Source organism: Miscanthus floridulus, chromosome 1 (genome assembly GCF_019320115.1).
Source record: "Miscanthus floridulus cultivar M001 chromosome 1, ASM1932011v1, whole genome shotgun sequence".
NCBI classification, from domain to species: Eukaryota; Viridiplantae; Streptophyta; class Magnoliopsida; order Poales; family Poaceae; genus Miscanthus; species Miscanthus floridulus.
In genome coordinates, this window is record NC_089580.1 from 129,202,651 (window position 1) to 129,216,595 (window position 13,945).

The 13,945-nt window shown below is 48.5% G+C and overlaps 1 protein-coding gene across 1 annotated transcript; it reads left to right on the plus strand.

The window, feature by feature from the left end:
• Positions 1–5,993: 5,993 nt before the first annotated feature.
• Positions 5,994–7,276, plus strand: LOC136493385 (uncharacterized). The gene has a single exon (XM_066489468.1). It carries the CDS (start codon positions 6,090–6,092, stop codon positions 7,029–7,031), a length of 942 nt encoding a protein of 313 aa, XP_066345565.1. The 5' UTR covers positions 5,994–6,089; the 3' UTR covers positions 7,032–7,276.
• The last annotated feature ends 6,669 nt before the right edge of the window (positions 7,277–13,945 follow it).

A 13,945-nucleotide genomic window follows, 5' to 3' on the forward strand; every position in this document is an offset into this window, starting at 1 on the left:
ACAGGAACGCCCTGAAATAATCCATGACGTCAATACGTACGACTCTCGTTGCCGAGATTCCGACTTTGGAATTGGAACTATCCGGGCTCAATTGACTTCCAGCCTGTTTGTTTGGCTGTGGCTTGTCGTAAATGATCGTAAATTTTCAGTCGGAACGGTACTTTTCTCTCACATAAACTAGTCAGCAGTACTTCTTTACGAACCAGTAACGATACGAACCAGTCAACCGAACAGGTCGTTCTCCTTTCAGTCCGCAAATGCAAATTCCGGGACTAATAGAAAGTAGGAGTACTATATTAACAGTTTAAGTATATGTCAGCCCTGACCTGTCTGCATAGTCTGGGAAACACTCGTGCGTCACTGCAAACGAGACGAGGCGGCAGGGACGTAAGCTCCTCGTTCATACAGGAGTAGTTGAAAAGGTTTGACTTGTAGTATTACCCTGCTTGGACTGTATATATGTGAAGAAGAAGAAAAATTAGATGCGGGGAACAAAGTTTTGCTCTCGTAATAAATCAGCATCAGCAGCAGCCGAAAATCAGCCAGCCGAATAGGGCGAGTGTTGGTGTATAAACGCTCCGCGTTCTGCAGATATCTGTCGCGTTGACTCCCACACGTACTGTTTTTTTATAACATCACGTACTGAAAATTGAATACGGTGGGCAACTTGGCACCCTGACATGAACATTGTAAGCGTGACATGCACTCCCGCTGATACTTCTGTTGTGCACAGACAGAAGTCAAGGTAGTATGGCGCTCAAGTGACTTGCTTGTTCTTGTAGGGGATTGTGAGCATGCATGCTCTGACTCTGAGCCACGAATCGATAACGTACGTACTGATCTTGTGTGTGTGTGTGTGTGTGTGTGTGTGTTAGCGTGTAGTATCGATCAGGGCGGGCGATAACGGAAATCTGGAACATCCTGAACTATGCCATGACATCACTGCGTTTTTACCGACTGCAGGACCGGTGATTGTGCATGGATCGGACTAGCGTATTGACCGAGCAAAGCAATCGATGCGCGCATTCCGGCGTTGTCCTCCATTTTAATCGGCCGATTTGGACTTTGGACTGCCTGGGATAAACGTCTAGCTCAGTCTTTCTGGAGTGACCTAAATTGCTATTCCGTTCTTGATCACCAAATGTCTACTTGGATTAGGAAATAAAATTTAACCAGCCGGGAGCCGCTGAGCTCTACTCGAGCGTCACTGCAAACTACTCAGGCTTGCTTCGTTTGGCTGGTTACAAATGAGCCTATCAATGGGATGGGACGACGTCCGGACCGTACGTACGCATCGTCGGCGCTTAAACAAAGCTCCCCGGCGGCTGAAAAGCCTGGACCGGTCAATTTAAACAGAGGGGTAGTACTCCTACGCCGCGCAGCGAGATGGCTAGCTACGTTACCATTAGACGACGTTACGTACCTGCTGAGGGCTAGGGAGCCGGATTTGACCTGTTTTGATGTTCACTGCTCTGTCTGCTGTTGGCCGTTAGGCGGCAGCGACCGACGGTGATTATACTCTGCTACGTACCGTGGCTGAACCGGTCTCGCCAGGAAGGGGAGACCGGTTCCTAGTACGTGCTAGCGCGGCGGCACCGCTGGTCATTGATGCGTGCGTGCGTGCGTTCACTGAAACGCAAACGCAAGGCGTCTGATCTGGCCAATCGACCACAGTCCGCTAAACCAAACACAGGCTGCTAACATGCATGCACCCAGCCTCCAGCGGTTCGTGCAGGGATCCGTACGGCAAAAACGACGCGATGCCTTTGGTTGGCCCTGGCCCTGGCCCTCTGGGCCCCAGCCAGATGCTGCCTCAGATGCACGACGAACTAATCACGAACGCGCACCGGAAACACGTGACGGATCCATCCATCCACGGTTCGAATGCAACGCATTGCCGGCCTAACGATGGATCAGGCCTGACCGCCTGAGCAAAAGCGTCGCATCGCTCGCCGGAGTTAAGTGCCCACGGGTCCCATCCCATTGCACGGAGCGAATCAATCATTTGTTTCGTTGGGTGCAGCGCACCCGTCGGACGAGGACGACGAGTGAGCCCGCGGTCCACCACCTGCCAAAGGCGAATGAATAGTCGACCGAAGGAGGCAATGGCAAGGAGCCAAGGAGGGAGGGGAGCATCGCGCCGCACATTCAATGCGCGCAGGCCTACACCCTGATCACCGATCCCAACTGGGGCGCCAATCAGGCAATCGGTGAGGTGGGCAGCTGCCGCGGCACGGCAACGGGCCACGGCGGGTGGGCGCGGCGGCCGGACGTGCCCATGTGACGGACTTGGCCTCCGACGCCGGGCACCAGCGCACTGTGCTGTGCATCCCTGATACCTAAGCCACATGTCCTCGCCGCCGCGATGGGGGTATTAGTATACAAGGACACTGATGCAGCGTGGCCGCGTGGGGGAAGAAATTGGGCTGATACATTTCGATGCCAAGCTGGCGTATTTATGAATTATGATCTTCTCCTATATGCTGGGAAGCACGTAGAGAGCACCGGGCTGTCTTTTACTCTCTGAGATTTCCTGGAGTATTGGACGACTATATCATCCAATTGGCCCACACCATTCTAGTTATCCGATGCAATCATCTAGATTGTGTTTATATATATATATATATATATATAGAAACATACATATATATTATACCAAGGCAGCAAACAAGTTACAAAGAAGCTCTCAAAAGAGAAAATAACCCCCCCCCCCCCCCCCCCCCCCCCCCCCCCCCCCCCCCCACCCCCACCCCCACCACGCATCCCTCTTTACGGGCTTAAATGAGCCCTTTAGCTACCATGACATTATATAACTCATTGATTCATATGAAATGTCCCAGAAGCAGCGATTCTCCACAGTTGTGTTTTACTCTAATCTAAGATTTTTTTTCCGCCATTTCCTCCTTCCAACGACGGACAGGACGTTGCTTAGTGGTAAGCTCCTAAGGCTGGGACGCAATTGGCGAGAGTTGGATCCCCCACACAGCTCTTAGAAAAGAATCCTCTTCCTCTCCGGCTTAATGGACCATGTCCTAGGTTGCACTATTTCTCGTTCCTTTTTCACGTCTCATAAGGTTGTATGCATTGCCTCTGACAAGTAAACTTTAATATTTTCACAAATTAGGTATCATGTTTTCTAATATTCACACAAATTAGGTTTCGCTTTTCATCAATGTATCTCTAAACCAAAGTAGAACCCTAATATCAAGGCCACAAAAGCTTTTGACTCTTGAGCATCATAGAAAAGTTTGTGACCATTAGGGCGCGATCGGTTTGCTTGGCAACAGAGCCAGGCATGTTGCAACGATCAGGTGCAACAGTCTTTTGTTTGGTTGTCATGACCGTCCAGCCAAGTCCGCACCACTACTTTCTTATATGGTGCAAGTTTGTTCACCCTCCATGCATACATCTAGTCAGGACCGGGGGAAACATCAAAGAATTTCATTTCGAGAGAGCGTGGCTGAGGGGATGATGTTGCATCTGGGGAGCCTGGCGGCTGAAGGGTTGTTGTAGTTAATCATCGCATCCCACGGGCCTAACCAGGCCGGATGCAGGAAACCAATCGGGCCCTTAGATGTGGAGGACGTCTCAAATCAAGGACCTATAAAAGCAGCCGTAGTGTAATAGGTACACTACTACAGAAATCTTAATAGAGGTAGGCGAAATGGGTTAATGGAGGCGGGCATTGCAACCGCCTCCGATCAAAGGTCACGGTTAATCGTGACTTTATGGAGGCGGTTGCTCTGCCCGCCGTGGTTAATCCTTTAACGGAGGCGGACAAATTAAGCTACCCGCCTCCGTTAACCGATTAAAAAAACAAAAAAAAATCCGAGCGAGCCTAATTGAGCCGCCATCGTGCCCAATCGAGCCCGCCGGATCTGAGCGTGGCCTGCCGGATCTGAGTGTAATCCATGCTTCATCTTTCTCTCTCTTGTTTGAAGCATTTATTTTTTCCACGGTGACCACTGATGCTCAGCTAAAAAAGGACATGAAGGATAGAACAAGCATCTGTGTTCATTCGTTCTCTGCCAATAGAATATATTCCTTTAGTGCTCTTATACGGAGATCCAAAATGTACTCCCTTCGTCCCATATTAGTTATCATTTTAGCTATGGGTATGAGAATTGAGAAGTAAAAAAATGTATGATGCATAGAAACGAGAAGGAGAGAGAGATGTATTGAGAAACCAAAATGACAACTAATTTGGAAAGTACGGTTCTTTCGGCCTTATCTCCTCTTAATGAAACACGCATGAACGGACGTGTTCACAAAAAAAGAAAAGAAAGTGCAGAAAGTTAAATGATGGCTATTATGAGACGAAGGGGGGTAACATTTGTGTGTTCCGGCCTGTTCGCTGGTTGGTTTCTGGGCTGGTTTGGGCTGGCTGGTACTGGTTTGTTGTGAGAGAAAAACACTGTTGGTTGGCTGGTTTGTGCTGACTGAAACCAACAAGCGAACAGGCTCACAAATTCTATGAATATTATAAGACATTTTTGTAGGACCGATATAATATGACTTTACTTGGTCACCAATTCATAAGTACAACATTCTTGTCTGCACATGACATAGGTTTCCGTTTCCCCCCTCACGTGAGATCCTAGAGCAGTCCACTGGCCAGCGTGGCCTTAACTAGGTAGGTTCAGTTTACAAGTCATCTCATTGTCCACTTGGTGCGTGTTTAGTTAGCCCTTGTTTAGTTGCTACTCAATTTCCAAAAAGTTACTACAGTACTTGTCACATCGAATGTTTGCGGCCCATGCATGGAGCATTAAATGTAGACGAAAAGAAAAACTAATTGCACAGTTTGGTGGGAAATTACGAGACGAACGTTTTAAGCCTAATTAGTCAATGTTTGAACACTATTTGCCAAATAAAAACGAAGGTGCTACAGTAGACCCAAAATCCAAATTTCGTGAACTAAACAAGGCCTAGTGAAATTTAGGAATTTGGTTACTGTAGCACTTTTATTTTTATTTGACAATTAGTATTCAATCATGGACTAATTAGGCTCAAAACGTTTGTCTCGCGATTTTCAACCAAACTGTGCAATTAGTTTTTTTTCGTCTACATTTAATGCTCCATCCACGTATCACAAGATTCGATGTGATGGATACTGTAGCATTTTTTAGGAAAACTTTTTTTGAACTAAACAAGGCCTAGTCTGGAAACAACCCTCAACAAACCACAAACAGTAAACTCAAGCGCGTGTTTAGTACGTGATTTTTGGGAATTTGGCTACTGTAGCACTTTCGTTTTTATTTGGCAATTAATATTCAATCATGGACTAATTAGGCTCAACACGTTTGTCTCGCAATTTCCAACTAAACTGTGTAATTAGTTTTTTTTCGTCTACATTTAATGCTCCATGCACGTATCGTAAGATTCGATGTGATGGCTACAGTAGCATTTTTTGTGAAACTTTTTGGGAACTAAACAAACAAACAAACAAGTCTGCTGTCTTTTCCAGTTCCTGCACTCTTTTTTTTCCATAGCTAGGCTCTAGTCTCTAGAACAGGGGGAGTAGGGCCTTGTTTAGATGCAAAAAATTTGGCAAAATGGACACTGTAGCGTTTTCGTTGTTATTTGACAATTAGTGTCCAATCATAGTCTAATTAGGCTTAAAAGATTCGTCTCGTGGATTTCGTCTAAACTGTGTAATTAGTTTTATTTTTTATTTATATTTAATGCTTCATGCATGCGCCTAAAGATTCGATGCGATGGGGAATGTGAAAAATTTTGCAAAATTCTTGGGGAACTAAACTGGGCCTAGGAGTATCGTTATCTTCCCCAGCAAGATAACTGGCTTTGCAAGCATCTTTCTTCGGACTCAAGCCAACCAACTCCATCCCCGCTTGGGTCACCCATTCGCACAGCCAACGCCCACCCGTGCGGGCTCCGCTCCCGGCTCCCCTCTCCTACCACGTCACCATCGCGGCAGGATGCTCTTATAAAACACCTCCCGCCTCCCCCGCTCACCACCGCATCCATCCAAGTTCAAGCCAAGCGGCCTCCTCTTCCCGGCCAAAGCAGAGCAAGCGAAGGCACAGGCAGAAGGCAGAAGCCAGAAGCGGTGCAAAGGGACGAACGCAATGGCGGTGGGGTTCCGTCGGACGCTCACGACGCTGGCGTCGTCCAAGTCGGTGGCGCCGTCGTTCCTTCTGGACTGCGCGCGCCCGAAGAAGCTGTCGTACGCGCGGGTGCGGTCCACCAGCCTCCCCGTGCGCCTTCACCCTCTCGCGGCGGCGCTGCACGACTCGGCGCGCGCGCTGCTGGCGTGGGCCGACGCGCCCGCGCAGACGGGGCCCGCGTGGGTCGCCGACGGCGCCGGGCGCGCGGGCCGCGTCCTGTCGGGTCTCGCGGACCTGCTGGACCACCCGCAGGCCCGCGACGCGCTGCGGCGGCACCCCTGGACGGAGCAGCTCATGGACGACCTCCTCCTCCTGGCGGACCTCCACGGGTGCTTCCGCGAGTCGCTCGTGGCGCTGAAGCAGATCCTCGCCGAGACGCACGCGGCGCTGCGCAGGCGCGACTACGGCGTCCGCCTGGCCGCCGCTCTGCGGGCGCAGCGGCGGTCGGCGCGGGAGGTGTCCCGCCTCGCCTCCGCGGCGCGGGACCTCTCCCACCGCGCGGCGCCCGACGACGAGTCCGACGAGGCCACGCTCGGCGACGCCTTCGCGGCCGCCACGGCCGCCGTGTCCGCCGCCTCGTCCGCGGTCTTCGCCGGCGTGTCAGCCGCCTCCGCCGAGTCGGCGGCCAGCGCCGCGCAGTCGCCGAGGACGCCGACGCCCTACTCCCCCGCACGGACCCCCGGCAGCCCGATGTGGCTGGTGACCGACCTGCTCCGGCGGCGGCGGACCGTGTCGTTCGAAGACTCGTGCAACGAGGAGGAGGACGAGCGGAAGGCCGCCATGGGCAGGGTGCGCGGGCTCGAGGAGTGCGTCGACGCCGCCGAGGCAGGCTGCGAGGAGGTGTACCGCGCGCTCGTCAACGCCAGAGTCTCCCTGCTCAACCTGCTCACGCCCACATTCTGATTGATTCTGACGGACTGACGCCCTCTCCTTCGTCTTCCTCCCTCGAGAGAGAGATTCTTGGCGGGTCAAAACGTTTTTGCTGTGACTGTGAGACATTCCATTTTGATTCGTTTGCGGTGTGTAAATGATGTAAATACGTAGTACTTCGGATTGTAAAGGGAACTGGTTCCAATTAGCCGAGAGCCATGTGGATTTTGCGCTTGTCTCCCATTCCCGTGGACCTCCTCTGCTTCTGCCCAAGTGCGAGCCATGCAAAAGTTGTTTCAATTGCACAATGTATTACTGCACTGTGCTGAGAAGAACATTGTTCTCTCTCTCTCTCTCTCTTTTTGGCGAGGAAGAACATTGTTCATATTTCTGGATTGTGAAGATAAGATTGTTGTCCCTCCCACCGCTCTTAAGAATTGTGAAAGAGTACTCAATGTGAAACCCCTGTGTCACGAGCGAGGCATCTGTCTTGCCGTTTCACTTTCCAGGTGAGCGATGTACTATTCATTTTCATCCATGATGCATGGGAATCGATAGGGATTGGAGTTTGCGCAGCATGCGATTGCAATGGAACAATGCCATGCGGAGGCATTGATTCGGCGGATTGAAATCTTTGTGTCCTGTGGTCTTTTCGGTCGGTTAGGCGTCACATGGACTTGTATCTGCGGAGTTAATGTGCCACGCTGGGGGTGATGAGTGACCGAACGAACCCTTTTTCCAGTGATGCAGCCGCCAACCTCTCCCTGTAGCGACTGAAGGCGACGTCTATCCAGCCCCGGACCCCAAATTTAAGCCTCGCTTCGCTTGCATTTCAGCCGTGCAAGCTCACTCTTGCCCGTGCCAGCGAGCTCCGTCTTCCAGAAACCAGAACCATCCTGAAACTGATGCCGGTTATGGGCCTCATCCCTCGTGGCCTCATGGATGGGATGGTACATTACATTCCAAGCTGGTACTGATCTAGCTGCATGTAATGTAAACTCATATAGTATATAGGCTCCGTTCGGCTTACCCCATATTCGGTTTGTTCGGCTTCTTTTTTCAGCCGGAACAGTGTTTCTCTCTCACAATAATTCAGCTAGAACAGTGTTTTTCAGCCAATTTTAGCCAAAATTCTGCCAGCCGAACAAACACAGGAACAGAAAAAAAAATAATAGAATGAACTAATGTATTGAATATTGTATAAATACATGAATAAAAAACATAGAAACAGAATGAACTAATACCTAAAATCCAATGAATTAGGAAAACACAGATTGTAGGGTAATGTTTGGAGGAAGTGTATGAAAAAACTTAATAAATTGGTGAGAGAGATGTAAAGAAAGAAAAATTCCCATGAGATGCAGCGTGTCAGTAAAGTTCCTCTAAATTTCCTATAAAGCAAGCCATTTTAATAGGATTTTAAAAAAAGTTATAAGAACTTAAATCATTTGTTCCAAAAGGGTTTCATAAAAAAAATCCTATTGGATTCTAAAAATTCTAAAGGGGCCGTAGAAGTATCATATGTGGAGAACTTAGCTTGTTTTACATTCAAAAAGGTTTTCTGCATACATACACAATTAAGTTAGTATTCATTCAAAAAAGATTAAGTTAGTACAAGTACATGAGCCAACTGATCTGTACCTAGTTTCAAACTATCAGTTCACCGTACAAACTAGAAAGGCGAAAGGTACCCATGACTGGGCTCGTCAGTTTGGAGTTTGAACAAGAAAAAAGTGGCAGCTCACTTTTGATGAAGAAGTAGGGTCTCCCTATTGTAATCCCCAAGTCCTCATCGAGCTACCCAACAACCAATTATCTAGTGGTACAGTCAGTCAGTGGCTCGCGCGCGCGCGTCGGTGCGGTTGGCTCCATCGCATGCAATGCGAGGTCGATCACATGAACCGAATCAATGTGCTCTGAGAAAATAATTGAGCTCCTCTCCATCGGGCCTCGCGCGGGCGCGCGATAATAATTGGGAGGATGATGATCGTATGATATGGCTAATGGCTAGATGGGATGTTGCAGTCTGATAGTTAGGTCGGCGGCTTTGGACCTTCCCATGTTCTGGCGGACGCCCGGCCGTGCTCCGATCCGGTCTTCCGGGCGGGGGTAGAAATAACTGAATCTATGACGAGCTTACAGTGAATTTCGGATGGTTTCGGATAATTCAATAGTGTTCTGTGAGAGAGAATAAGCTGAAACAAGCTGAAAGTAGTACAGCTGAACAAGCTGAATCTAGTGCCGATCGTTCGTTCGGTGGTTGGGTTGGACGTTTGAGTGGAAGGCGATCGACCACTGCTGCAAGCCTGCAATACATGACTCGGCCAGGATTTCCTCGGTTGTGTGGATGCGATCCGACGCCGCGTGCGTCCAACTCACCTAGGAATCGGTGTTGAGGTTGTTGAGGACGACGGCGCGGCGGTGGCGCCGGTGAGTTTGGATATAGTGCAAGTACCGTGAGTGTGAGGCTTCGACCGCGACGCGCCTGCGCGAGCGTATAATAGAGTGTGTTGGCGGAATCAATCCTGTTCTCTAGCATGCACATCGCCGGTGTTTTCCTTTTTTCCCGAGGAAATATCGCCGGTGATTTCATTGCCCTTATCTAGTGACCAGAGAAGCTAAGGAGAATTCCTTAAAATTCTTGGCCAATCACTCGTTCGGTTGTCAGCGTGAATGAAGAGACACAAAGGGAACAGATAATTAAACAAAATGAAAAGTGGCGAAAAAGAGAACTACCACTTTTTTTTATTACCAAATCGATGATATATCCCTCCTCTTTTCTCTCTCTGCTTCGTGGTGCTCGGGCCCAACGCGAATGGATGGGCCTGGAACGGGAGTCACTCTCCAACTTTTCGGGGGCTTTTTCTGATGCAAAGAGCACACCGCGATTCGCACTGCGCCGGGATGCAGCGATCCGTCCAAAGCCGATGGCGTTTGGCACGTGATGAACGTTAGCAATGGACTTGTGTGGTGGCAATGGATGCGACTCCGACTCACGAGCACGATAGCTTGGATCCCAGCACTGCGCGCGGCATGTAAAATTGTAGTCGTGCTGGATGCAGCTCGTGCACACGGAAACGGAACGGACATGGCACATGGTCACACTCGCAAACTTTCGGATCGGGAGGTCCTGGAGGATCTTGTTAGTGCTGCGATCCTGCCTCGTGAAACTGAACCGCTCAGAATGGGCCGCTATATGCAGTCGGTCCAACAGGCCGTGGAGGCCCAGGTATTTCAGTCTCATGTAACGGTTTTTTGCTGGTGGGCTGAGCTAAGCACCTTTGGCCTTGGGGAGCCCTTGTGCGTGTTGTCAACGGGGCGGGCTGTTCTCTTCCACTCCGTCTGGCGGCCTGGCTGGGGCTGTGGCTTCAATCCCACGAGTTTCCAGAGTTTCGAGACAAGTGTCTCGATCCTTCTAAAAAATGACAACTGTCTCAATCTACGAATTGAAACTATTGAAATAACTGTTTAAGCTTAACTCAGAAGAAAGATTGAATAGCTTGGTTATGTAGAACACAGAGAAAGCTGTTCAATACAACATTGATCTTGATATTATTCTTGATGATTTTACATGAAGATCCAAATACACGAAGTCGTTTCTTTACAAAGCACTAAAGCATTATTGTTACTCTTATGTGAGGTAATCATAGGTTATTTTACTGTCCTTTTACTTTTTGTTGAGTGTTCTTGTCATTAATAAACTAAATATATTATTCGAGTTAACTCATACTGGTCCTACTATATGCTTTTATTCATTATATTACGAATAAAAAGATCTAGCTAAAAGGCCTATGACATCATGTTCACACAAAGATCATCAAAACTATAGAGCCGGCCTTGGCCGTCACCTTGCATCGATGGCTTTATCCTCATGGATCGCTAGCCACCTCGGATGAGGTACAACGACTCGTGGCAGAGACCCCTGTTAAACCTTAAGCAGGATCTCTAGGCATAGAACTAGCATGTCTATTTGCTATTGAATAAAACCATGAGTCATAGAACATCTACTAGTATAGTAGCAGTAGATAGAACGAGAGAAAGAGAGGGGGTGAAGGGTGCAAACCTTCGGCCGCCGTGGATGAAGATGGGCTCGCCATCGCAGTGCTTGGCGATAACCCGGTAACGGTGTCGAGTCGAAGGGCGGCGGTACAGTAGCAGTCGTAGAGCAGCCCGACGACGTAGCAGCCCCTCGGTGTAGATGCAGAGGCGGTGGCGGCGCGGCTGGTGGCTTCCCGTCACTGACTGCGCCCCCTCTAGATCGGATTAGGGATTTCGGTGGGGAACTGTAGCTCAAGCGAACCTCGTACTCAGAGCCGCCGGCCCCCACCTCTATTTATTTAACAGTGTGACAGAGGTCCTCCAGCCATAGTGGGCTGGGCGCCCCCGATCAGGGCGCGGATCAAAGGCCCAACTGGGCTGTTGGGCCCAGTTTAGGATTAGAGATCAATCTAACAATCTCCCCCTTGATCTCCTACCATCTTTCAATTTTATATCATTTACTTTTGTTCATTCCATTACAGATTAGCGCATAGAGCATGTTTCATCGTCACGGTTAATTGCCGATAGATTTAACAGCTACAACATACCACTCTGTTCTGAAATAGATACTTAACTTTGGGCCTTCTTTTATCCAGGAACAATAGGCTTTCTCTTAAACCCATGCCGGCTACATGTTCTCTGAACACGTTGGGTGGTAAGCCTTTTGTAAGCGGATCCGCGAGTATCTTTTCAGTACTTATATGCTCAAGACTTATGACATGATTCCGGACTTTATCTTTCACAACATAATACTTTATGTCAATGTGTTTGGTAGCACCACTTGATTTATTATTGTGAGCATACTGTACTATCGGATTATTATCGCAGTATAACTTAAGTAGTCTATAGATATCGTCAACCACCTTCAAACCGGGTATGAACTTCTTGTTATCTTTCACATAATTGATAGTGCCACCATTGGCAGCTTTAATTCTCTCCTTCTCTTGCACACATATAACCATGAGCCTCTCTAAGTCCTACTTCTCGGGCTGTATGTTGTAATTGACAACAAAAGTGTCAAATTCTTTTGGCAAGGAAGCAAAAATTAGATAGATAAGAAACTCTTTCTTTAGAGCCAGATCCATTGGTTTTAGCTTGGATGCCAAATTGCTCATCCTTAGTATGTGCTCTCTTATGTCACCATTTCCAGAGTACCTCTCTGTCACCAGCTGCTTTATCAGCTGGATAGCATATGTCTTTGAAGAGCCAGTAAACTGACTCTTTATTCTATCGAGGTACTCGGTGGTCGTGTCATACTCTGGGATTGAGCCCATAATTGCAGGCTCAATCATGTTCTTTATCATAGCCAAACATTTTCTTATTGGCAGTGACCCACTTTCTATGTTTAAGGTCATAGAACATCTTTTGGGATGTAAAATCTCTCTCTTTAGTTGCCCAAGCGGCATCAGCCTCGTTTTGTCTCCCTCACCGGTGCCACAAGCTCAGTGGGACACGGTGAGGTGACTACCCAGTCCACCTCAGCCAAGATGAAGGTCAGGTCAATCTTTTTCTTCCACTCCGTGTAGTTGTCATCTCTGAGAGTTGAGATCTCTTTGATATAACCCATTAAGTTGTATTTGCCTGAAAACATAATTCATATAGAGTGAGAACATAAATATTAACAACAATTGCATGCCTTGATTCCAACATTGATCAAAATTAAAATATATAACTGTTCTTATACACTAATTCTACATCACCGTTGGGCAGAAGTAGAATTAATGCATGGAAAACTTATGATTAAACCTTATAATATTGCTATTATCAACGTTGGTCAGAAAAATAACAATATTATAAAATTTACTTATTAAAATTGACTACTCAAATTAAATTCTCTCGTTGGTTTGAATTTAATTAGAAGATCGTTAACTTTAACATTGCAGCGGAAAAATAATTCAATTTAATGAATTTTACTCATAGGATAATTCTCTTTTCTATTTACTTTAAGCCATTTATCTATTTTCTAGGAAATAAACATTTATTGGAAAAATAAAAAGAAAAACGGACTCATTTCTTTACTGTTCTTTTGGCCTGACCAAGAAATCGGCCCAGCCCAGCTCCCTTGCACGCGCGATGCCCGCACCCAGGCCATAACCTAGGCCTGGGCCGACAAAGCCGCGCGGCCACGCACGCTCGCCTGGGCCAGCCTCCGGCCCAAGCAATCTGAGGCGTCCGCACCGTCGATGCAGATCAGACGGCCGAGCGCGTGTTTCGGATGAACAAAACCCCGGCAATGGCGTCGTCAGCCCGAACCCTAGGTCATTCGCTGCCTCCCTTCCTCTCTCTTCGCCGCTCTCCTTCCTTAGCGCAGTAGTAGCGAGCGGCGACCGAGCGAAACACGAGCACAAAGATGGCGCCGTCGCCGGCCCTCTCGCCGGCGCACGCTCCTCAGCGGGTGAGCGCGCCGCCATCGAGCGGTCTGGCCACGACGCCCTTGGCCCGAATACCCGCCCGCGCGCCGATGAGGCGGCAGCACGGTGCGGCGGCGAGGTAGGCCTCTTCCCCTTTCCCCTTTTCTTTTCTTTGATTTTCCTTTCTTCTCTTCTCGGATCTATCCGATTTAGGGTTGGGGATGGGGTTAGTTTCGAGATTAGGGTTTGGTTAGGGTTAGGGTTTCGTTCACTGTTCTTCTTCCCCGAGTTGAATTCGCGAGTTAGGGTTCGGCTTCGCATGCCGAGATCCTTTTCTTTTCTCTGTTCTTCACCCGATTAGGGTTAGGGTTCGGTGACCCTCTTCTTTTCTCAGATCCAAACGGATCTACTCTGTTTTTTACCCCTGACTTGATCTACATCTAGATAGAGGGTTCAGATAGGCTAGATCTACACCTAGTTAGGCTCTGGTACCATTGTTAAACCTTAAGTAGGATCTCTAGGCATAGAACTAACATGTCTATTTGCTATTGAATAAAA